At 42.8% G+C, this 26,313-nt stretch overlaps 1 protein-coding gene across 12 annotated transcripts in view; it reads left to right on the forward strand.

The window, feature by feature from the left end:
- Nucleotides 1-26,313, forward strand: part of RNLS (renalase, FAD dependent amine oxidase) — a 76,458-nt gene that overhangs the window by 22,159 nt on the left and 27,986 nt on the right. The window contains exon 1 of one of the 12 annotated variants that reach the window (XM_074591689.1): nucleotides 5,717-6,194. The exons of the other annotated variants lie outside the window; for them this stretch is intronic. Within the exon in view, the coding sequence (XP_074447790.1) occupies nucleotides 6,019-6,194 (176 nt within the window). The 5' untranslated portion in view covers nucleotides 5,717-6,018. Of the gene's footprint in view, nucleotides 1-5,716; nucleotides 6,195-26,313 lie in introns of those variants that run through there. 12 annotated transcript variants of the gene reach the window in all.

Below are 26,313 nucleotides of genomic sequence, written 5' to 3' on the forward strand. Positions count from 1 at the left end.
AATAGAGAATTCAGGAACTGTCCACACACGCAAAAAAGTCTCCACAGCAAGAAAAAGAGGAAATAAAATGTGGCATCCCTGAAATCAGGAATAGAAGGAAGAAGTGAGAAGCGGTCAGCAGAAGAAATGCTGGTTATTAAAACTGATGGAAAATCTGACCATGTGAAAAAACCCAGAAGGATTTACCAGCACATGCTGGATATTTACATGAATATGCAGTAACGTGTGCCTTCTCAGAACCATGTTAAAGCAGGGGTAAAAGAGTCTTGGAAAAATATATAGGAAAAACTAAATTTGCTTTTAAAATAGTACTGTCACAAATTAATTGCCAGCAAAGAAACAGGATACTGGATCCAACAGTTTGTTCAACTCGCCCTGCTCAAAGTTGGTAGCAGAATTTCTGTTGACTCTTTATAGAGTATTATATACCAGATTTTACCTTGGTTGCATTCTTCAACCATATTGACTACTGAAGGATGCAATTGCCTCTTTATCTAAGAAAACCAAAAAAAAATGAAGGAAATGAGTTTTGCAGAGTTACTGCGACCAGAAAGGGGATAAAGAAAGCTGGCTGAAGGTGGGGATGGAAAAAGGTGTTGATTTTTCCTAGGAAACAAGTGGCTAAATTACAGTCCAGAGGCTGTGTCCTCCCATTCAGATTCAGATGTGGGTGAGGCTCTCGGTGCTGTTTACAGCATTAATGCGCCTCTGGCTGTGGTAAGTATGTCTGAAATCCCCAGCCTGCCCTGAAGAACTCGGTTGTGTTTGTTACGGGCAGAACACTAGCAAAATTAAAAGCAAACCTGAATGTCTCCCGTGGAACATCCTGCCTGTGGAGGCACAGCCGTATTTCAGTCAAACAATTTGAAAGGAAAGGTAGCGTAAGCCTGTGGAGTAAAAGGATGTTAGCGGAGAGGAAGACGATGCATGCATTAGTCTTGCAGAAGAGAAAGATAATTACTATCAACCACCATCTTTTATTTTTTTCTTTTATTTCTTTTTTCCCCAAACTGTTGCTTGATTAACATAATCAAGTTACAGTCAGAGCAATTGCTCTCAATTAGTTTGACAATTACTGCTTCTATTTCAGGCTTGATAAAGGCAGACAAGATTAGTGAGTCCGAAAGTGTCTGGTTTTTCTATGCTGTTTTCTGCTGAACTTACAGAGGGAATGACTCCTCTCAGTAGCATCTGCCAAACTTATGCCCTTAAATGATCAAAGGCACAGTGACACAGTTATTCAAGATACCTTCATGTCTAAGAAGATTTAGCACTCTTATTTCTTGGCACAGTTTTAAATCTTCCCTAAAAAGACACTCCAGAGTAAATAAAAAAGCTAATTTAGTAGCCCTGACAAAACTGGTACAAAAGATGACACAGCTGTGAACTGATTTTGAAAAATCCCTTAAAGAAAGAAAAGGTACACACCACGATTCTGAATATTTACTAGAACGAGCAAGTCCCTTCTGTCTTTCCGCATATGAAAGCTCCTAGCGTGTCAGCTGCTGCTGATTTGGCTTTTTCATTTTTCACATTGGTGAGGGAAGAACTCCCCGTCCACTTCATAATCTCAGCTTCTGTCCTCATTCCCTCCTTAGATTTCCAGTGCAGCCTACCCTGGGGAAGACTGACTAAAACATCTCCAGCGGGATGGCTGTCTTCTTGCCTTTATGGAGTGTCGTAGTTGACGGAGAATTCCCAGGCTTGTGAAGCTACCCTGAGGACTCCTCTGGTCAGTCTGGCTTTCTCGGGCACTGCTCTGGTCAGGTCTAAAGTAGAGCCCTGCAAGATTGAGACATCTGCCTTTCTTCCGGGAGTCATCTACTGCTGGGTGGTTGTCGTTGTTAAAGCACCCTCCCTTCCAGGGTTATTTTGATGCTGTCAGTGCTGAGCAACCATGACTTTCTGTTTGCAAAATGGTCTGAGATTTTCACCTCCTCTTCTGCCTGCTCCTGGCAATGTTGGAAGCGCAGCGTGGCACTTGACAGGTCTTGCCACCACAGCACAACGCTTGTTCTGCTGATCTTCATCTTTGCCACCGTTGCCTTGGCACCAAGAGATGGGGTTGCTGTGTGCTCTGAGTTGTCTCTTGCAAAGCCAAGGAATGAGAAGATGCATCTCGTGCACTTAGGTTTCCGTCAAGATAGAGAGAGATGGCGCTTTTCTTCCTTCAACCTTGCCTTAGCGTTTTCAGTCACAGGCCTTGTTTTTCTCTCCATGCAGAAACCCCTTCAGCTTACTTTCAGTAAAGCTTTTTGTGTCCTCTGGTAGCTTTTACACCACCACCAAAGGAAGACAAATAATAATTCCATGACTAGAAAGTTTAATCAACTTTTGCTGCTAACGCTTTGTTGCTCAGTGTCAAAATCATGGTTCATTTTTCTGTCTCTGTGCTGAATGTGTTTCTCCTAAATGCTAGCTTTTAGCAAAACTGCTTTCTCTTTCCAGTCATTGAGCAGTCTCCAGCACCAGTCTTTCAACTTGACCATGGTGCTTTTGTCTCTGTGCCTCCTCATGTGCCTCGCTCACCCAGCCGTACTTCTGATTGTACATACCCTGTGACTTCAGAAGCGGTATTCTTTGTCTCAGTTATTATTTGCCTTCATAGTAACGTGATTGGCAGAAGCTTACGAGATTTAATCAGAATTTTAGAATACCTCATTTGCCTGGCTTGGCACTACAGAGGAAACGTTTGTTGTTCTGTAAACGGTTGTCTTTGCAACATGAACCTGGAACCGAGATCTTTTAGTCAAATGGGCCTGAAGTAAAAATTCTGCAAAATCTGAGGGACTGAGATTTTTTTTTTTTTTTTTCAATTACAATACCTACTGTTTAGTGAAATGCCTGTGCCAAGATACTGCCAGTAGCACTTATCTGTCCTCAACAGCAAACAAAAAGGGGAGGCGGAAGAGTGAAATAAAAAAAAAAAATATATTGTTCAGTCAAGATAGATTAATAGCGTTACACACAAGCCACACTTCCTTGATGGTTATATCAGTTCTTTGTATTTTTGTATGATCTAAAAATGTCTTTCCTTGCTTTTTTTTTCCGTTTGGGGAAATCGGAGTGAGTGTTCCTTTTCTGTGGGAACAGTTGGTACCAAAAATGCTTCATTTTGCTATGTAAAAATGTTGATTTTGGGGTGGTGCAAATACTGCTTTCTGTGGCTTTACTATGTTTTAGCCCTTTGTGAGAATTTTTTTCAAATTTTTATTTTATGCTGTAGAGAACAGTGGTCTTTAAGGAACCATTGAATCAAATGACTCTATGAGGTTTGGAGTACCTGAAAAACTTTGCGAGTTTTGCACAGTGGCTGCTGTAACAAGTACATTTAGGAAAGGAAAGATTTTGCTGTTCCCTTATTGTGTCCACTGTCTGCATATAAAACAAAGCTGTGCATACAGGTGTCTGCAGGATGAGCGCCAGGCGGTTTATCAGACGTTTCTTCTTAAATAGGAGCTGCATTTCTGAAAGGGGCAGTGCTCTCGAAGGCTGTCATGCTGACTAACAGCTTTTACTCCTCTCAGCTTCATAATTTTCATAGTTTGTTGGGGAAACGAACTGCATAGCCTCCAGACCGCTTCCTTAGACTCTCACTTGCTGTTGTATGTGGACGTTCTGTTTCCATCAACATGTGAAACAAAATCTGAGCATCACACGAGTCAGTGATGGATTTATGTATGGACATGAGCATTACCAGAATTTAGGAAAGGAAGTTGCAGGTAGATTGGTGAGTAGGACACGCTGAATATACTTTGGCTTTGTTACATCAGTTTCATCAACATTGCAGTAAAATATTGTGTTCGGTTTTGGGCCCCTCACGACGAGAAAGACATTGAGGTGCTGGAGCAAGTCCAGAGAAGTGCTGGTGAGGGGTCTGGAGGACAAGTCTTGTGAGGAGCGGCTGAGGGAGCTGGGGGTGTTCAGCCTGGAGAAAAGGGGGCTGAGGGGAGACCTTAGCGCTCTCTACAACTCCCTGAAAGGAGGGGGTAGCAAGGGGGGGTCGGGCTCTTCTCCCAAATATCAAGTGATACAGCAAGAAGAAACGGTCTCAAGTTCTGCCGGGGGAGGTTTAGGATGGATATTAGGAAAAAATGTCTTCACCAAAAGCATTATCAAACATTGGAAGAAGCTGCCCAGGGAAGTGGTGGAGTCGCCATCCCTGGAGGTATTTAAAAGATGGGTAGACATGGTGCTGAGGGACATGGTTTAGTGGTGGTTTTGGCAGTGTTAGGTTGATGGTTGGACTTGATGATCTTAAAGGTCCCTTCCAACCTAGGCGATTCTATGAAAATGAAGAAGTGTGGCCATGATATTACTCTTTAGGAGAAATCTGGGATCCTTTCTCATCTTAAAATGTTGTGCGGTGTGGACCCATCTATCACCTCTTGCATGTAAATGTACAGCAGGGGCTGGGGGGAGGGAGAACCTCCAGTAAATGTAAACAGCATTGATTCTCCTGTATGAAGCCAGACTTTGTTCTGTATCCCAGGCACTTGCCAGGCTTTCATGCCTCTCTTATCCCCAGTGCCGTGCCTTGCTTCTGGGTGATGTCTCAAAGTCCTTTCACTGTATCCTACTTCTGCTTCATGGGAAGTATGGTGGGAGAATTGACAGGAAGGTGGGAGAAGTTCAGAGAAATAAGCATGATGGGAATATGGGATACGGAGCATGGGGGTAGCATCAGCAGTGTGGGACTATGGACGTAGAACAAGGAGACCACGGGAGACCACAAAGAGATGGACCAAAGCTCTGAGTCAGGCGGCCATTGTCCTGCTTGGACGGCAACATCTCATCTAGAGCACAAAGTTGAAGCTGGTCTCCTTAATGCTGTATCCCAGCCTGCGACTCATCCTCAAGCATCCTGAGATGCTACAATAAGCACTGAAAATGACAGCTTATGTCCAGTTCATTGTGAGCCCATGTTAATTATTTGCCCAAATCAGAAAGGCAATAGCAGAAGGGACGTGGACTTTCGGCGACAGGAGCCCTAGGGATGTAGGAAAATTAGGGACATTAAATTCAGCATCTTTAATGTGGAACACTCCAAAGCAGAGGTGCCAGACGGGGTCCTTGCTGAAGGAGTTAGCTTGGACTTGTGTTGACGTCCAGGATGCATCAAGGTATGGGCTCTGATTTCGCATACAACTGTGCACTTTCTCAGAGTGCTTTCTAATAATGTAGGAAGTGAACCAGTACTGCACAGAATGTGGATGGTTATATGTAATCTGACCAGCCCTAAATTTTAAATGTTTTTACTAGTGCACACTAATTAATTGTTCATTTCCAGTTGAGGCTTACACTGGGTTGTATGTCAAAAACTCTCAATGCAGTTTACAGCACGGATCTTCTCTTTACACGTGTCTGTCGGTTGTGATCCTTTGTGAGATGTGCTTTAGTTGCAGTGCGCCTAAAACATCTTTTCATAAAAACTAAGGAGCGAGTTGTAAATCGTCTATTCTGAACAAAGGACAAAACCGCCAGGTAGGAAGTTTCTCATGGGCCAGTCATTTAATTGGAGTTTTAATACTCTGAATACCGCAGAGAGAATATTTTACTAGAATGCTTGTAATAGAATGGAAGCCTTCTGCTGAGTTCTCATCAATAAGGTTTTTTTCAATATAGGAAGCCTGGTAATTCAGACGCCCCTAATTAGACCTCTTATCTCTGGTGCTATTTTTGGGAGGCAGTTGGCTAGCTGACAGTAAGTGGGCACGATTACCCTGACAGCTCACCGTTGGCAATGATTTTGGTGTCAGCAGTTTCACTTGCTGAGGCTACAAATTGTGAATCATCAGTTGTGTTAGGATTAGAAATCTTGTGCAAGATTTTAAGAGGTTCGCTAGACGATTTGTAACTCCCTTTAAGTGTTTTCAGAATGATGGAGTGAGCGTTGCATGTTCTTTGTGTGCACAACCATAACAGGAGATTACACGCTCTGGAAGCTAGAGCAAACCCCAAATTTCTGGTTCTTTTTTTTTTTTTTTCTGGCTTATTTTTTTTTCAGGGATCGTTTGCATGTACTTAATTCCAGGCAGCAGTGCGTTGGGACTTAACATCTGGATTGGATGGCTGATGGGACAGCTCACGTCCAGCGCAGGAACGGAGAAAATGCTCCGGCAGGCTTTATTTGTCAGCATGGGAGCAGACACCTCCAGTGTCTCTCGACCTCCTCAGACATTCCTTGAGCCTTGGTAAGAGTTGTGCAGTTCCGCAATCTAGTGGGAAAGCTGCCCACCGAGGTTTGCTGTTTAGGCTGTTGGAAACCGCAGACGGAGCATTAGGAATGACGCCTGCAAAATGGAGCGTACCGGGCATTTCAGAGAGAACCTCAGTTGCACTGATCAGTCTGCGTCTACACCAAGTGATCTGATCTAGCTCAGCAGGCTCCTTCTGTAAACCGTTTCTCTGACAGCACCTAAGCCACGATGACTGTACGTGGAAAGACTTGAAGCCAGCTGTTAACGCCTGGTTGATTTGCGCTGGTTTCAGGGATGCTTTAGGTTTGCACAGCTTTAGAAGAGCGTATGCGTTGAAGGTGTGTGTGTGCAGGTGTATGTATGTGTATGTATATACAGATATTGTGTGTGTATATATACACACACAAATGCACATTGTGCTTTATGTATGATATTCTTTAAAAAGGTAAAAGTTCACTGGTTTTTGGTGATTTTTTGAGAATTGCATGTTATCACAGTTTTACACTTTTGAATGGAAAAAGCTGGAATGTCGGTAGTTTCTCCTAGGACAGCTGTCCCTGATGTGATTCCTCACTAATGGTATATACGTAGCATCCTTCCTCCTTTGTCTCGTTTGTTTCAGTCTCTTCTTTGCATGAATTCCAAGGAGAACAGAAGCGATTGAACCCTGTCTAGGAGGGGATTTAAGGTTGCCAGTGGGACATATTTTCAGGATATAAGCTAGAGGGTAACAAGGAGAAGTTCAGGTTCGTGGCAGCCAAATTAAAGCAAGTCAGGACTCTGCCCTGCAAACCAAAACCTCTTCTGTAAAGTTTTCTGTTATTTTAATTTGCATGGTGTTATTTTTCATAATTGATGGGGAATAGCAAGGGGAAATCCTGTATACTCTTGGATAAATTGTGTTCTGCCCATCCCAAAACATGGAGCATGCTAGAAGTGATTTTTGTTTTTGTTTTTTGTGGTTTGATATGAGAACTAATACTACCTTTTTGCAGCTGGGGCTTGGAATGTCTTTAACCTTCAAATGAGATAGCTGTTTTGTCTATGGTGCTTTGATTTTTTTTCTGTTCAGCAGATCAGATAGATACTAATTGGCTATTGCTTATCACTTGCAGACCATTTTAAAAGAAGTCCTGCCTTAAGGTCCACCCTTATTACAATGATCAACGTTAGTGACTTTTCCTGGGTAGCACAAGAATGATGAGAGGGGAGAAGCTGGCTCAGTATTTTAAAGATGAGGTCTACCTGTGGCTTTAGTTTTCACTGGGGCTTTGTTTTCATTCTTTTAATTGAGTCGGTAAAATACAGCTGTAGGCTAAACCAGATGTGATTGTAGAGCAAGCTTTAACTTGGGTAATTTTGAACAGACTGCCTGAAATTTTGGAATGAACCCAGCATGACTGGATAAAACAATAGAGCGATCAGGTCACATTGGGATGGAGGTTTCATTTTAGAAGCAGCTAACTGCAGTTCATAGATCCGCATCAGATTTATTCATGTACCCTTTAAATACGGGCCTGTTTGGGCAAGTAAGGAGAACCTTGAGCTGTCTTACTGTTCCCTCCATTATGTATATGCAACTTGGTATTAACTCGAAAATTGTCTGCGATGTGCCTGGTCTTTCAGATGAGATGTTGCCAGCCTGCGCGCTCAGTGTCAAAGTGTCAAAGTGATGGTGCCAAAGCTGAGGCGCAGCAATGTTACCTGTGAGTGCAGGCCTTAAACTTAATTTTCAGATGATGATAGCACCATTGGTTGCATGCAAAGAACTGTTTGGGGAAGCCCGTGGTGTTTCAGGTAGTCTGAATCACCTTCCTAGTTGTCAGCTTTCGTGCTTTTGTAGTCTTGTTCATGGTCAGTCATGAATATTAGTCATGATACAGTCATGAAAACTGTATCTTAAATTCCTCCCCTTTAAAGTAAATGGAATTCTGTAAGTGTTCATATTTGTGTTATGGGTTGATATGAATGCATATTTGTGACTTTCTCCCCCTGTTTTCCTCTATGTGAAAGTACAATTTACAAATCAGGAGGCAGATTGACTCTTTTTCTCAAATTTCAGCCCAGTGGAAGTTTTTATTAAAAACCTTAAAATCAGGTTTTTAACGTAATTTGCAGCTCTTCAAATGCTTTTTATATACCTTTTGTGTTTCATAGCAACTAGGAAAAGGTAGCCTGCTTTAGTTTGGAGGCTTGTTGAATTAAAACCTTAGGCAGGTGTTCTGTATAGCGTGGAAAATCAGGGGGCATGCGAAAATACTCGATTGCTGGGTCCATTTGAACCAGTTAATCAGAAAACGCATGCACCCACCACGTTTTAAGCGAGCAGTGAAGTCGTGGCCTCCAGGTGACAGGGAGGTTTGCAGTTCGGCTTGACAGACAGCTTCTCTGTCTGGCAAACATCCTGGAGCTGCTGGAGGCTTGTTCAGACAGGCCTTTGCACGCCCACGGGGCTGAAATGCCTGACGGAGGGGACTCGAGACATCGCCGACCATCTGCACAGGAGCCTAGTGGTGGCGGGAACGCGCCAGAATAAGTAGACACACTGGTTTTATGACTGACGCTGTCCTGCTCTGAGGGGTGTCACCAGCTAAAAGTTATGCAGTGAAGCAGACAGGGGACAGCACATTTAGGTTTAGTTACAGATGAGGTCCCTTGGAAATTATATTCCCTGTGATTCCAACTGGTGAAGTGAAGGATGCAACACAGGGTTTTAAGAGGTTCCTCTGCTGCCACAGCTTAACTGTGTCTCATACAGAGGCATCACTGGGTGTTTCTCGGAATGGTTTTATAAAATTCAGCAGTTATTTTGTTTTCTTTGGCGATCTAATAACTTTGATTTGGATGCTGGTAACTATATCAATTTAAAACCAGTGAGCTGTCTTTGTAAGCTTGTTCATTAGAGGTACTTAGTTCAATTGGGAGCACTTTCCCCTTGTTGTGGAGCTGGTACCAGGGACTTTTTTGGGCCTTTTCCATCTCGACGACTCTGATCATCCAGAGAAGGTACTGCTGTAGCTGCCTTTGTGCCCAAGTCTGTAGAGCTGTGAGTGTGCTCCCAGAGATGGCACAAAAGGAATTATCTTCCACTTTTCCCCATTTGCTTCCATCGTGAAGTCCCGGATGAAGTGATGTACGGTGTTTTGATGGTCTTTCACTTTGCAAATGTAGGGAAAAGAGGTTTTTTTGGGTTTTTTTTAGGCTTCCTCCTCCACTGAAAAAATCCAGGCACCTACCCCTCGGGAGGGCTTTAGTGGGTCAGCTTCTGGGGTCTGTACAAGAGATGTGGCTGCACATGGCAGGGTGAGGCCACTAGCAAGATTGTGCTGGGAGGCTTTTCTCAGATATCCCAGAAAGGTGAAGCCTGTGAGACGGAGGGACAAAATAAAGCCTGGCCCAGTGACCAGCTGGGTTTCCCCTGGGAGGCCGTTCAATGCTTTAGTGTAGCCTGGCAGTGAAATCCTCCTCCAGGGCCTTTCCCAAATCCTACAATCTAACAACAACAACAAAAAAAATTCCTTTGCCAGTCAGGCTTCTAGGAAGCTGGGGACAGGAGGACCCACCCCTGTGTGGTGCACAGGGCCAGGCCCTCCCCAGCTGAGCCAGGTCCTGGGTTTCAGGGGCGCAAATAACCAGAGTTCTCTCCAGGGGCTGCCAACACCGCGTGGTTTTCGTGTTGACGTGCTCCCCACACGCAGCACTCTGGAGGAAGTGTGGTAGGGGTGATGCTGACATTTTTACTTCCTTTCCTTACTTAACGAACCAGATTTATTTTAAACAGGGTTTTAGGGTGGTTAAACAGCTACATTTGCCCTTCTCTGTTTTAAGGAGTTGCTAATTATTTTTTTTTTGAAAACTGTGGAATTTCTAATTTAATACAAACAGAGCTCATGAGCCTTAAGTCTACTGTAGGGACCATGGAAATTTGCTAAATGCATTGCGACTTAACCACAAAGCAGTCGGACTGTTTCTGTTTCTCTTGTGCTAACTGAAGTGAGAAAATAATAATGCAGAATTTAAACTACAGTAGTCTAATTATTTTCATTTTCCTTTTCTGAGACAGACAGATATATGTTTGGTGGAGAGATTTGCATAATTTTTGTTTTTAATTTCTCTTCGTTCTGGTGGAGGAAGTGTGTAGTGCATGGGAATCCCAGGTTGAATGAGTAAAGGGCAGGAATTGCTGTCTGGTTACAGAGCTGCATGGGCCTTAAATCTAACATGCAGAAAAAGACATGGGACATCATAAACTTCAACTTGGGTTATTATTCCAGTCTGCTAAGCTATTGCTCTGAAGACTCAACAGTGATAAACTCATAATGTGTTTTTGGTTTGTTAAAAATGTATGTGACTTTTTGAACTTTTAAATAACACGCACACATGCTATACAAGTCCTTGCTGTAATATCACAATCTGATCTCATTGAGCTATGTATTGCTCGTCTGGCTGTGAATATGCTCTTTATGTCTGTATAGTTCTTTCATGTTAATTTTAAAGGACCTCCCACTCCTAAGCTCATGAAATACAAACATCAACGGATTAAAAGAATGACTGTCTGTCCAGAACACTGCAGTGCTGCCTTCCAGAAAAACTTAAAGTAATTGTACATACAACTCTTGTGGAATGAAAATTGTCCACTTGATATTTCATAAACAGAGCTCTGCTTATCATAGAAGAAGTAGAAGACTGCTCATTTCAGAGCAGTGCTGAGTGTTTTCATTTATATTCAAACGATGAGTTGCTCAAGATTTGGACTTAATTTTTTTTACATACAGTTTTTATCTAGGCTGTGAACTGTACTATTAAAATGTTCTTTAATGTTTCTTTTCTGGAGCACCATTAGATAAACGTGAGCATTTTTTGTCTGTTGATCATGTGGAGAACTGGAGAGAGACTAGGGCATTCCTGAAAAAAAAAAAAATGCATTCCCAGGCCAGCTAGATTTATTATTATTTGTTATAAAAATCTACCCAAGACTTTGGCAGACCTGGCCCCTGCTCTGCCAAGTGTCAAGTGTGTTGAAATCACGAGCAGCACAGCAGTGTTAGGCAGGTAGAAGAGCCGCTTGGCCACCTCCACTCTGGCAAATCCACAGAGAATTAAAAGTGATCAGAAGCAAGCTGGAGCTGGTTAAACGCTGAACGAAGAGGCCGTGCTCAGACATGTTTATTTTTCAGTTCTGTCCCCATTTTACACACCAGAATTTGTCAGCGGGACAGAGAGACCCAGTATGTTCTTAGAATCATAGACAATTCTGTGGTTCTATTCTAGGTTGGAAGGGACCTTTCAGATCACCGAGTCCAACCATCAACCTGACACTGCCAAAACCACCACTAAACCATGTCCCCAAGCATCATGTCTACCCGCCTTTTAAATACCTCCAGGGATGACGACTCCACCACTTCCCTGGGCAGCCTGTTCCAATGCTTGATAATGCTTTCATTGAAGGCATTTTTCTTAATATCCATCCTAAACCTCCCCTGGTGCAACTTGAGGCCGTTTTCTCTTGTCCCATTGCCTCTTACTTAGGAGAAGAGACCGACCCCGACCTCTCTACGCCCTCATTTCAGGTAGTTGTAGGGAGCGATAAGGTTCCCTTTTCTCCCGGCTGAACACCCCCAGCTCCCTCAGCCGCTCCTCACAGGACTTGTGCTCCAGACCCCTCACCAGCTCCGTTGCCCTTCTCTGGACTCGCTCCAGCCCCTCAGTGTCTTTTTTGTGGTGAGGGGCCCAAAACTGGACACAGCCCTCGAGGTGGGGCCTCGCCAGTGCCCAGCATAGGGGGACGATCGCTGCCCCAATCCTGCTGGCCACACTGTTCCTGATACAGGCCAGGATGCTGTTGGCCTTCTTGGCCACCTGGGCACACTGCTGGCTCATATTCAGCCACTGTCGACCAACACCCCCAGGTCCTTTTCTGCTGGGCAGCTCTCCAGCCGCTCTGCCCCAGGCCTGTAGCGTTCATGGGGTTGTTGTGACCCAAGTGCAGGACCCAGCACTTGGCCTTGTTGAACCTCACGCCATTGGCCTCGGACCATCAATCCAGCCTGTCCATCGTAAATATGATGTCACTAAATCCAGTGCAAGTGGGTGTGTATTTCGCTCCCAGGCTTTGAGGGGAAACTGATGAATGGAAAAGGAAAATCTAGTAGCTGGCAGAGGACCAGGCCGTCTTTACTGCCTCCAAACAAGTAGAATTACTGCATTTTCTCGGTAGATCTTAATTGTTTGATCCTTGCTATGCACCTCTTGCTGTGTCATCTGTTGAATGCCATGAATTAAATATAGTATGTTCATTTCAACCACCCACAAATAGTTTTTCCTCCCTATCTCGTCCCAGCCAGCTTTAAAAATAAGTGCTATGTGCTTTTATTTACCACATCCTGCACTGCATGACGCTTCCATGGATGGAACCAAGGAGAGTACATAGCAGTGCCAGTCTGTGATTGAAAATTAGATTACAGATTAGAAATCCCAGAGGGACCACTATGACCAGATAAAACAGTCCCCTGCCAGCCGTAAGACTGTTTTAATTGGGGCCAATCTAGAAAGAAACATCCAATTTTGGCATAAACACTTTCAGTGATGGATGATCCAAATGATGCTCGGCATGTTTTAGTGGGGTTTGCTGTGGCTTGTGATTTTTCGGCTTTTGGGAAGAGCAAGTCTTTCATTCCTTTCCTTTTGATTACTTTATTTCTCCCTTTATGTCATGCCTTGAAATGAATCTAGGTTTAGCTATCCATTAGGTCTTATTAGCCTGCCAAAGTGAAAAGTCCCCTATCAAATGTTTGTTTCCTGTACTTACGCAATCGCAGTGAGATTAAGTTATTCCTTGGCCTTCCCTTTGTGGGCTGGATGGAGCACAATCTGCGAGCATTTCCTTAGAGACATCTTTTTCAATCCTGTGTCTTCATGCATTCCCAAACAAAGCTCCTTGCATGTGCTAGCGCTGCGTTTCTTTTGCTGAATGAACCTGCATGTCAAGGCATACTTTTCATGGCTTGTTTTCGTGTTGCAAAATATCTGGCATCCGATATGTTCCGAACATTTTTTTTAGGGAACATGGTATACAAAGGGAAGTTGGCAGTGAGGATGTTTGCTGATGCCCAGGTGGCATTGGCGAAAATTGAGGGGAGGCCGCGCCTACGTTGTGCCCTGAAAAAAGCCCACAAAAAAACCACTTTAAAACTGTCTGTGTCCGGGAACGCTGTCTGTTTAGACAACCTTCAGCATCCTGCTCAAAGCAGTCTGCGTGCACAGCTGACAGCCTGCGTTAAACCTGGAGGCAAAAGCCCCTTTTTCTCAGTCCTCCCCTGCAGTTTTTGCAGTGGCATTGAGGATGTGGCCAGAATCCCTGGCGTGGTGATGCAGTGATCTTCCCACAGTTTCCCTAGGGACAGACAAGTTCTTTTGCAATTAACATAATTGACTGGGAAAGAATCCTGTTTGCCTCAGGATAAGGAACTGTGGGATTAAACCTAGACACATGGCGCGCATGCCGAAATGAAGGCTGTAGGGAGATGGGAGTCGCTGTGCTCTGGGAACATTCCTGCTTGGGATGGGCACGCCGAGTGCATTTTACATGCAGACTCTGATTATTTTTTTTTTGATAGAAGGATACTGAGGTTATTTTTGCATTTACCAGACTCTCCGTCTTGATCCGTTTCAGTAGCGTATCATGAATTCCTGTCATAAAGCATCATTTTTCTAAAAGCCTTGATTTTTCTAACGAGCAGGTGATTCTCTGATTCACTTTGGGTGAAACTTGGGCTTTGGAGCCATTGGCAGAATTTCCTGTGACTTCACTGAGGGCAGGATTTCGCCCTTTATGAAGATCTAATAAGAGAGAAATATTGTTGGCGTGGGAGCATTGTGATCTATGCAGCAGGTTTGAGCCCAAGTTGAATTAATTCTCAGCCCTGAAAGTCTGGTTTAAAGGTGCTTTTTCATTTCCCGGGTGGCAGCTATTCCTTGGTCTGGTGTAAGAGACGTATGCGCGCTCGTGATTTCAAACTTGCTGCTGGTGACGTTAGCTGCTGTTTCATCTCTCTCGCGTCCGCCCGGCGCTCGGCAGGCTGTGCCGCGGGATGTAGGAGTGATCTCGTTCAGATGACTTGTCGACCGTGCCATTTGAAACGGCGGGCTGAAATAAAAGCACTCACTGCAGAGGTTAGCGAGTGCCTGGTGTTCTTTGCGGAATCCATTTGTTGTGTAAGCAGCCGTACTGTTGTGGCGCCTACTTTAATTAAGGCTCTGACAGTATTTCCATAATAAACCATATTTTAAAAGGGTTTATTACTCAACTGCAAAATCTGCTGCAGGCTGAGACTTGGACAAGGAAAGCTTCAACCTTAAAAGTGTTTTCTTAATGTAAAAAGCTATTTTTTTTAAAGCATGGCTGCAGGGAAATCTTTCTCCAATCCTATAGGTAAAATCTTTATGAAGACAGTTTTCAGTCTTGCAGACAACACATATTTAAGTGGCTAGTATTGGTTATGCTGCTTAGGATATTTTTAACCATGAAATATCCATTATGGTCATTCCGTAATTCGATGTAATTTGAACACTGAAGGATCTTTTATTGTTTGTGTGACAATATAAAAAGCCTCATTTAGGACAGGGACCTTGTGTGCTAGATTGATTTCAAACACAAGAAGAGAGAGTTCCTGCACTTCAATACCCTTCCCATAAATCAGAGCAGAACAAGGGTAGGAAGGGGCATGTGTTAATGTCAAGCAAATGGAGGTAAAATTGCAATTTTTACACGTGTTTAGAATGCGCTTGCTCCACTTTGGTTTTAGCCAAAGGTGTAAGTAGGAGAATTAAAATAACACGTTTCAATGAGGTAGGTCCATTATGTATGAACTAACAGAGCAGACCATCTGTTAAGGTCCAGGACATGATTTTTGAAAATAATTGTTTCCAGATAACTGGATAGGTCTTCTTTGTTTTGTTGTGCTGGTTGGTTTTTGTTTGTTGTTTGGTTGTTTTCTTTTTCTGACTTCTTGTTAGCCAGGTGAGAAAATATCAAATCAGTTTCCTGCAGAAGGGACTGAGTTGTAATTGATTTTCCCTTCAGCACCTGGTTGTTCCGAAATTCTTGTAGGACGAGAACCTGTGCCAGTAGGTTTTCAGCAGAATGCCCTGAAATAGAACAAGGTTTTCCTGGGGTTTTTATTCCTCCAAAAGAAAATTCCTATTTTGGGTTGCCCGTTTAAGTTGAAAAGCACTGCTGTTATTTACTATTAACGTGATAACATTTAGCTGCTTATTCTGGATTATATTTAAATATACACGAGTTGATCCAGGCAAGAGACATAATACTCTGCAAAGCCTGGACCACTCACTTAATGGGTTTCTGTTGCCTTTGCGACAAGTCCGAGTTCCACAGAATGAAGGGATTTGTCGAAAATAAGTCATTTCCAATCCTAGTGAGTGAGAGTGAACCTTCTGAACGGTAGCCTGAAGATGTAGTGGCGGTTTTCTTCAGCTTAAAGTGTGTTAATTGAAGACCTTTTGAATCTTTGTTGCTTACTAGATATGAATTAGCAATGATGCAACACATAATAAAAGGGCAGAGTAAAAACGCTGCCCAGGAAATGATGAGGATTCTCTCTTCCAAGCAAGTAGCGTTTATTGCCACGGTTACGTTGCAACCTAGATGTTTTTTCAGTAATCAGTTCAGCCCATGGGCGTCGATGGGATTTATGCTGTGAATCAAGATATTTGGTCCCAAATTTGTAGTGCTTGCTCAAGAACTTGGTCTTTTTTTAAATGTGATTCTGTTCCACAGGAGGGTTTTTTATCTGCCAACATAATTCTATTAGTCTGTACTTCCCCCCACCCCGTCATGAGTTTGTTATGGGGGGGGATGGAGGGGCTGCAGGAGGTTTTTTCCTCTGGTAGTTTTTGGCAGAGAGCTTTGATTATATCATACAGCTGTTCAGAAATAGAAATACTGTTTTTGCAGCTATCATGATAGTTTTTTTCATGTGGTTACAGCGGTATCAGTTTTATTCTGCAGCACACAGTGGGTTTGGGTTTAGTTTGTTTTTTTAAATCCAGAGATAGAGTCACCTTAAATTCTAAGCTTCTTTGACCACGTCTGAAAAATTCATTTTATACTTTGTATAACTAGGGAGAGAAGTTTTAAATAGGAAAAGAAAAATAATCAGTAACTCGGAAGGCAAACAGATGGGAGACCGACCTATGCTTGCTTTCGAAGCTGGAAACGCTGAGGTTTGGTGTTTGTATAGCAACGTAATGCTTCACGCAGCAAAGGCAGTTGCCTTGAATACCTTTATACGAGACCATCCATGCCCAAGACCTGAGGTGGTCTGTCCCGCTGCATTCCAGCAGTGCCCTCGGCTGCCGTTCGGCTCTTTTGCAGCAGGTGGCAATGCTCCCAGCGCTTTGGGCGCTGCTGGAGGGACAGATCCTGCCTTCTGCTTCCTGAGCTCAAACACTGGGTTCCTTGGGGGCTCCTGTCTTTCCCGTAGCTGCTCATCCAAGTCGCAGGTGGTGAGGCAGAAGGGCTGTGGGAAATCGGAGGAGAAACGTGCTATCAGGGTTTCACGGCTGCAGTAGTGCCAGAGGGGCCGTGTTGAAGCAAGTGGCAGCGCCACGACGGGTTGAGGCCAACAGCCGTTCACCTCCTCTTTTCACAGCCTGAGGCTTGTTCCTGACACGTTTTCTTACCAAGCAGGCAACCTGGGATACACTTGAGTGGTTTGGTTTGGTTTTGGTTCGTTTGGCTTTTTAAATTAAAGGTATTTCTTCCGTGCCTTCTTAGGAAGTTTGCATAAAATCTGAGATTTCTTTTTAACTAAGGCTTCACTGCCAAAATGGGAAGTTTCCTTGGCCTGCCCATTCCTTAAGAATTATTCACTAATGCCAGACGGTTACTCTCTTGAAACGAGAGGCTGTTTGATAGCTGTTCTTGACGGCTGTTTTGTTAAATAATAGCAGCTTTTATCTGTGTGGCCTCGTGTCTAGTCAGTAATTGAGGGACTGTGTTTCCTCTGTCAGACTGCAGAGACTATGAAGAACCGGAATAATTGATAGCCATATAATAGAGTATCACTTTTCTGTCTTAGATACAAGGTCGCTTGTTATACGTGGGGAAGTCGCGTTTTGATCTTGACTTAATGAGTCATATGGGCTGATGCAGTAGGGCAAGGGAGAGAGGGAGCATCACTCGTTCCTTCAGAACTCCTGTCTAAAGGTGCGGTTGAAAAGTCTCTGTGTGAGTTCCCTTTCCTTAGGAGAGCGCAGTCCGTATGCTCACCATGCATGAATCCACCAAGCCTTTGGAAGGAAAGCCAAGCCTTGAATGTTTGCCCCCCCCCATAACTCATTCCCTGCTTCGATGAGGGGCAGGTTAAGCCTTGGCGGGTAAGCATGAGATTGTCTCAAACTCATCGAAATCTGTGGATTGATTGCAAAGGTCAGAGTTTGCATGGGTCCTCACAAATTGCGTGAAGTTTGAAAGGATCGAGCAGATCATTCGGTCGGTGTCTATTTGCTGGTGTATCACCTCTCATCCAGCTACGCTCCGTATTAAGCCCAGTAACCTAGATGACAATAAAGCTTTCTTAGGTTTCCCTCTGGCACTTCAGTAGAGAAATTTATTCTGGGTTTGCAGAAACCATCAAAGATGAAGCACCTGCTAGTTAACCCACTGTGCTTTTGAAAACTTTTCTTTCTAGTTGTTGCCTCTTGAAGTGTTTTTCTGGGGCTGGCTGCAAGATCCTCCTGGTGACAGGAGTCCTCTGTCTAGAGAAGTGCTGAGCTGCTTTAATTATCCCAACTCTCAGACATCTTTTTTCTTCCAGCTCCTTTTTAAGATCAAAACTGGACAGAGCATGTCAGTATGCGTCTGATAAGTGTTGTACACAAATCTGAGTTCTCCTCCTGCTTGCTGCTCTAGCTTCCTGCCCGGTGATAGAGATCGTGACCGCCCGCCCAGACAGACTTTGTGCTATTAGTAAATTTCATTAATTTTTCAGCACTTAAATTGTTTGCATACTTTTAAGCTTCTTACCAGTCTCTGCTAGAAATACCCACTGACAGCTGCTCCTCGAGGCCGGTTAGCCCACCGGTTCCTAACCCATTTAGCGTGTGCTTTATTGTCATAGTGTGAAGCTCTCTTTCAAGCATTATGCTGTCCAGGGCCGCGTTGTACACCGGACAAAGATTCGTGTGTGGCCCGTATATATTTACTTTAATCAACCAAATGGGCAGTCCCTCTGAAGAGAGATTATATTTGTTCAGGAAGGACCTATTTTGGAGTCACGTTGCCATTAATTCTGTCATTTTTATTAAGGGAGCTCCTCATCATATTCCACTCACTGTGCTTGGGGACCGATGTCAACTTTTTTCCCCATACCTGAGTCGCTTCTGTTTGTCCTTTTGGCACAATATTCAAACCCTTCAACATCTCTGTGATTTCCCTAGAATTCCAGAATATGTTAAAAATCTGCATCAAAGAGGCCACAGGGAGATCAGCCAGCTGTTTTTGTACTTTTGAGTGGAAACTATCTATTATTTGTTACTAGTCAAGTCTTTATAAATAGTAACAGCTTTCTGAGTACTGTATTTCAGTATTTGAAGATGCTTTCTCACCCATACTTGTGTGATGTAAGTCCTCTTTTGTTCTGTATTTGGACAATAGTACGTAGGAACATTTCTGTATTAGTTGTATTGTTAGTGTATTTTACCATTACATCTACTGGTGGGCCTGAGTCATTATTCAGGTTTATTTGTTTATTGTCCTAGCATTTTGGTTTGTTTTCTGAAAATGTAAAGTGAACTCGCAACTTGTTTGGGACTGGTAGTGGTGCTGCGCATTCAATTGTAAAATATAATCATTTCTTAAGGTACTCTATGAAAGAGAGGTCTGTTCTGGCATGGTTCTACAGTTCAGAAGAGTAAATCACAACTTGCATAGCATATTTGGGAGTAGAAAAGCAGCTCCTTAGATTATTCTTTTGAGCAGTTACAGTGGAAATCTTTAAAGAGATTTTTAAGTTCTGACAACGTCTCCTAGAGCCTGTGGTATTCCCTGTTGGGGGTGGGTGGGTGGAAACATTAATTTATATTTTCTAACCAAATGCTAAAGTTATGGAAAGTAATTACAAAAAATCTTAAATTTCAAAATATTTTTAAAAAACTTAAACTGGTAACTGTTTTAGCTTCAGTAAAGTTGGTAACAGCAGACTGCAGGTTTCCTATGAAGTTTACATCAGTAAGCAGAGACGTTTAATTTGTTAAGGTGGTCACCGGTTTTAACCCTGAACTGTAAAGATGACGACGACAACTGCTCCACTAACCTCTGGTTGGTAGGAGGCATCCACTACCGAGCCCCGTGAACTTATTTCCCTTTTGAGCTCTAAAATGTGGAGCAACACATGCAAAGGCTGTCTGTAGAACAAGCCTGTATCTTGAGTTAAATCTTGAGTCCGTTGTGGTCAACTGAACTTGCTTGAGGTATGTGAGACATTTTAAAAGCAAAGATGATGGGTGTTTTAGACTAACTTCACTGCGGAAGCAAAATAAATTCCAATCATCTTTTTTTTTTTTTTTTAAGGAGCCAGTGACATCTGTGAACCTCACTTAAATGTCTCCACTTGGAGGGACTCTGGTCGGTAACAATCTCAGCAGTGTCCAACAAAATAGATTTATTCCACCAGTGCATCTTTTGGGTCTCTTATTTCAACATTAAACATTTGTTTAAATTTTAGTATGAAAACATCAGGACCTGAAGAGCCTGCCTGTTTACGTGGCTAAGGTCTGGACCTGAAGAAAGAGGACAGACCCTCAAACTGGCATGTGCTGCAAAACACTGGGAGGAAGGAGAAGGAGAAAATAGAAAAGGAGAAAGGAGTTGAAGGCGAAAATAGAAAAATGATTTTAGCATAAGCAATATCTACAAAACCCACATTGCCCGTAGTGAAGGTACCGGAATATGGTCAAGGCTTTCAGACATTTAGCGCCGGCCAAGGCAACTTTAATTCGTAAACCACGTAATTGAAAATAAAGTACCCTGCCAATTCAGTAAAAGGATTCATCCCATTGTCTCTTCTAAATTCAGGGAGACAGAACATCTACCGTGGAGATGCACACGAGTGTCTGTTAATCTCGGTTGTGAGCCTTCACTCGGGTCTGCCTCTCTCTTAGCTTCAGTTCTATGTTTTCCTCACTTAGTTCACATTTCTCTTGGTTCATCCCTCACTTTCTTTTTAAAAAGTGATTTTCCTTAAACTTTTTTTGTTTGTAAATCTGTTACCTCAACTGTGTTTTCCGTTGTCTTTTCCTCCTGCCCTATTACCTTGCATTTCATGTTGTCTTTCTTCCGTACATACCGCCTCGTACCTTAATTCTCACCTGCCCTTCTGCTTATCCCCTTGCATTTCTTTTTTTAGTCCTGGTTTCTTCCCTTTTCTCTCCTTCCTATCCCTTTCTATCCACTGCATCAGATTCTTCTATTTGCAATGCTGGAATACGTCAGAAATGATGTTTTCCCTTCTCGTCTGCCCTTTTAGTTACTGAAATATGCACATTAAGAATTCAAATACGCTTCTAAAAATAGCGAAAGGATAAAATTGTTTGTTTCAGCTTTTCGGTCTTTGCTTTATTGTAACCTCTGGGAGAAAAGCCCCATGAAGTCTATAACTAATTCAGCTGCAGGGAAAAAAATGAAAGCAAAATAAAACCCAGAAAGAAATATAGCCACAACCTATTTGATTAAAAAAAAAAAGGCAGCAAACCTCATATGTGCTCAACCTATGGACAGTGTCAGTGTGGCGTATGTAGTTCTAAGTGGCATTTTATATCCTGGGTCTTTTTGCTTTCTGCGAGGGAGATTATTGTGCATTTCACAATTCTGGTGATCAGTATTAAAACTACCATAACTTGGTGTGAGATGAAAAGAAAGTGGCTTATTTGAGCATTTTTAGAGAAGATGGGAGTCACGTAAGTTCTAAAAGATATGGTGGATGAAAATTTCTTCCTGCAGGAAACGTCTGTCCAGGCAGGTAGTTGTGAAGTCCTGGCATTTCCCGTTGTCCATTAGACTCTTCTTCCCCAGCAAGTGGGGATTTGCTTCGTCTTTCAAGACAGCTTAGATAGTTCTCAAATGGAAATAAATGGATTTGATTGGGTTGGTTTGGTTTTTTTTTTACATTTTGTACACAACATTGCGAAAATTAAACTTTAAATTCTGTCCAAATTTGGATCTGTGGATGTTCGTGACACATTTATAAAGATCATCAGCCCTGTGATGCTCCAGTGTGGTGCAGCTTTGTCTCAGGATATGGATCCCTGAAACTGCGTGTCCCAAATTCTGGTTGAACTAATTACTACAGTGCAGACAGCTTCTAAAAATAAACTTTCCCATTAGATAGTATATTCTGTAATAAATTTTCTTTTCAGAAAAGTTTCATTTTCTTGAACGAATCAAGTTGATGGGTTTACTTCCTTCCCCACAGCCCCCTAAAATACTGATAAGGCAGGCAGGTGCATTTACTGGCTGCTTTTAAAAAAGTGTTATTTGGGATGAATTAAAGGCTTTATAAAAATCCTCTGAGGCAGTGAGCAATTAGAAGTGATTAGGCAAAACACTGATAATCAGAAAACGACTTGGTGCTCAGTAGTGTAGGCCCTGGCATGGGCATTGTGTTGTTTACACGTGCCTGTTTGCAGTGGGTTGCATTTAGCAAGTATTTGTTTTCTGTGACAACGAGGTGAGAAACAAGTGTCTTTGCCGTGTGTCATCTCTCTGGATGTCTCTCGCTTTCTACCTTACATCTTCTTCGCTTCCCTTGAAACCTATTGCACCTTCCTGCTGCTTGTCTTATAGCTGAGTGTATCGACAAACCAGGCACCGTTCTCTCCGTCGAGATGGAATACAAGCCCATCCTCTGAAATAATTTGTATGCCTTTGAAAAACATCGACTTGAAAGCCTCCTTGGGAGTTTAAATTTCATTTAAATGAATTCAGTGTTTAAGCTTGTGATGAGGAGATTTCTCACAACAGTAGAAAATCACAGACTTCCTCTGAATATTACTTAGTCCTTTTTTCTGCAAATATTTGTGTGTGATTTGCCATGAATTTTCTAGCACCTCGGTACTGGCATGTCTCTGTGCCAGTGCTGTTCCTCCACTTCTCACTGGTGGTTTCTGATCGTGATCCTTTTGCCTTTTAATTAGTGGATGCTTTTCTCAGCATATGGTAACACGAACAGTAGGATTCGATATTTCTTGGGTTTTCAGCTCACCAGTCCAAGGGAGAGGACAGAGCTTTATCAAACAGGGAAAACCATCTCCTTGCAGCAGCTCTACCTCCGGAGTGGTTTCAGGACTTGTCGTACTAGGCTGAGTTCGCTTTGACTCACTGACTTTTGGCTCACTTCACCCTTTTCACTTGTTTGTGTGATTGTTCTATGCTACTTATCGTTTGTTTCTTCGCTTTAATACTGGTCCCAGCTTTGCTATGCTGGAAGCAGAATAGAGTAGACAGCTGTGATTCCCCTCCCCTCCGTAAGGGCGTCATTCTTTGCGGATTTAAAAAAAACCCCAAGATACTAAATGACATTCTTATCCGTGTACGTGTTTGACTGTACCATCATGGCTTATATCTCTTAGAGAAGTCAGGTGTCCAACTTAATTCAAGATATTGCAAAATCAGTAAATACAGTGCAGTTTACGTTTCTTCAGTGGTGTGGCCACACAATGCCAGTGTGATTGGAGATGTGCCTAGCCGTGCATCAGGAGAGTAATCTTGGGAGAACGCCATTCTTGCTAGGTCCAAGAGATGTATCAGTAGTCAGCGAGGTCCTGGACAATAGGTCCATGTTTACTCCAGTAGAAGAGGATGGAAATTAGCAGATCTGTTAGATGACCCATCTGAGGATGAAAAAAACTTCAGACCAAGCTAATGAACTGAAGAGAAGCGGCTTGGAAACTTTTAAGCTAAATTATGTGTCAGATGGAAATTCACGGTGTTTAATAATATCAAAGCAAGGAGACTGTTTGTGATGAATTGAGAAAACAAAACTTAATATTGAGAATTAACACTAGAATAGGTGTCCAAAAATTCCCTACAGATGTATAAGGTCATTTAGTTCCCCAGTAACCATTTTTTCTTAAATAGTTAAAGCAGCAGACAGCTCCTCCAGTGTTTAACACAATCTTTCCTTACCAGTAAAAAAACATATGGAAACTATAGCTGTACTATCACAGGAGGAGGGGATGTCAGTAAACCACGTTTTGGCTCCATCTTCTACTACATCTACTGCTTAGGAAGGAATTTGATTGATTAATTCCCATCCAACATTATGAGAAAAATCATTGTAATTTCTTTTGTGTTAGCGCTAGAAAACCTGTGTATAGGAAGGTTACATGACTCGCCCAAGGCCATGTTGCAGGTCAGTGACAAAGGTGAAGAGGCAGACCAGAAGTGGCCACTCAGGCTCCTGTTCAGGATTTCATTAGGCCGAGCTCCTCCTGTTTGTGTCCTCCTTACCTGGAAAATGTGTGGAAATACAAAGTCTTGCTAAATTTGCAGTACAAGAGTAATGGCTGGCAAAAGTGCTAACGGCGTGCTGTGACAGGCTCAGAGCTAACACCGGGTCTTCCTTGTGACAGAAAGCCAGGTAAGCATTAGCAGAAGGTTTGGGGACGGGGACGCCTCTCTTTCTCTAGTGTTGTTCTCTTGATTGTGCGGTTGTGTAGTTGGCCTACTCGAGTAAAATGCTGTATGTATTCTTCCACTCGGTTCCAAAATTTATGTCAGCCCGATTCTTCCAACACAGCCGCCTCTCACCATGATTCACCAGTTCCATTCAGATACTGTTTTAAATGAGTACAGACGTGTTCTGTTTCTCTTCGCAAAGGGCAATGGTTTCTTCTGTCCCCCTTTCATTTTGTGATTGGAAACGTAAATATGTAAAGCATTTGAAAAACCCAGCCCTAGGTTTATATATCAGATGCAGAGACCTGATCTGACCAACTTCATTGAGAGCTGGAGGCTGATAAAAATATAAGCTCATCTCTCCCTAGGACTGTGAAAGAGAATTGAGTGTTAAACATGAATTAAATAGAGAACAGTACAGGGGATATCACGATCCTGCTAGATGTATCCTTTCTGCGCTTGCAACTTCAATATTGCATGTGGTTGTGTTTCCATCGTGCAAAAAGCTTCAGGGGTGCCCACAGGGATGGATGGCCAGAGGCATGGAGTGGCTTCTCGGCAAGGGATGACTAACTAGCCTAGGATTCTTCAGCCTGGAAGAGACAGCTGCGTTGTATTATCAGCCTCTGGAAGTATAAACCTCTCTCCCAGCACAAGAACTGGAAAGCCCAATAAAGCTGTTCTGACTGATTCAGAAAATGAAAAGAGAAGAAGTCCACATAGAGGTAATACTGAAACTTACTAACAAGTGTGACCTCAATGGGGGAAAAATTCCCCTAAAAATCACCCCAAGGGGGTTCTTGTAATAGTTGAGTCCAGTTCTTGTATCTTTTTGGTGCGCGGAGCTCTACCCTGTATTCTTTCCTTTTGCATCCTCCTGGTAGTGAACGCGACATGCATCTACTATAAAAAGAGAGGAAAGGATGTTAATTTTTTTTGTGTAGATTTCCAGCAGCCAGCTGAATCCTTCCTCAATAATTGATGCTTGAAAGCATTTTCTCCAGTACTTACTTAAATTGAAATAACTTCGTTGGCCATTATTGTAAAGCTGCATTTTGATTCTGTGAGCGTGCATGACCGCTCTCCGGTATTGCATTACAGGTATTGACTTGAGTTCCGTAATAGGGAAGCATTGCAAGGAGCCCGCCTGTACTGAGACCTTCCAGATGAGCCTCCAGTTGCCGCGCTTCGGCTTTGTGCGCCGTGAGGGTCTCCCACCGTAGTCAGTGGGGAGCTGCAGCCCAGAAGCCAGAAACACCAGGCAGATCTAATTCGATTTATTTATGTGTTTATTCTGCTCAAGTCAAAACACAGAGCGGTAAGCCAACATCTTTCTCTGTTGCCTTGAAAAGCTTTTAATGCTATTTCGGCAACTGGTGTCATACTTCAAGAAAATAAATCCTCTCAGCTTTATTATTCAGCTCAATGCTGTGTGCCATAGGTGCATAACTTATTTGCTAAATGTTTAATGATGAAGATTATGTAAATAATGAGCTTTTACATTTTGGCACCAGCGAGTAACCGAACTGTGTGTGGTACTTTGTAACTTGATGGAGGAAGGAAGCTCTTCTAAGTCCTCTGTAATGACACGGCACAGCAGGAAGATGAATCTGGATTAATTTGCAAATTAATCCAGAGAAAACGTGATGATGAGCTTTATTTACTTTTTAGCTAAACTTTTCCAAGTCTCTTAGCTCAAAGATAAGATCTTAAATCTATAGAGAGGTCTCTGAATAAAATCAGATTTGCTCAAAGATGTCTTCAGCTTCTGTCGACTTTAATGACAGTCACAAAAACTAGTGGGCTTTGCCAGAATAACACACAATAAATGCTGCTCTGCCTATAGCATGGAAACCATATTTGCAGTTGCGCTAATAAGAGTTACATGATGGCATGTGTATATTCTATGTCATTACCTAAAATGATTACAAAGTAGAACTGGAGTGCATATATATATTATATTTTTTATTTGGACTTTATTGACTGATTTCCTGGGGTTCTTCCTAAGTGACTCTTGATTTCCAAGCATGTCCAAAACCTCCTGGAAAATCCTAGCTATCTTTTGTTCCTTGCCGGAAGGAGTCAGTCTGTCCTGCCGGTTCCACAGAGGTATTTATCACTGCTCCCTCCCAGGCAAAACGGGCAGAAACGACCCAGCTAAAATATGGGCACTTTGAACCATTACAAGACTAGCTTTCTTTCCCCAGGCAGGTGATGACGTAGCTGTAGGAAGAGTTTGGATTGTAAAAAATCAGTTATTGTCTTCCCCTTTATTTTTACTTGCTTATAAATGTCATAACCTGTTCTTCCCAGGGTGGAAGCTTAGCAGAGGTTCGTATTTTAAATGAAGATGTCATTAATCTTGAAGCAAAACCGTAGACACAATAAACCGCAGTGAGCGGCATTCCCGTGGTGTGT

This window comes from Larus michahellis, chromosome 6 (assembly GCF_964199755.1).
Source record: "Larus michahellis chromosome 6, bLarMic1.1, whole genome shotgun sequence".
NCBI classification, from domain to species: domain Eukaryota; kingdom Metazoa; phylum Chordata; class Aves; order Charadriiformes; family Laridae; genus Larus; species Larus michahellis.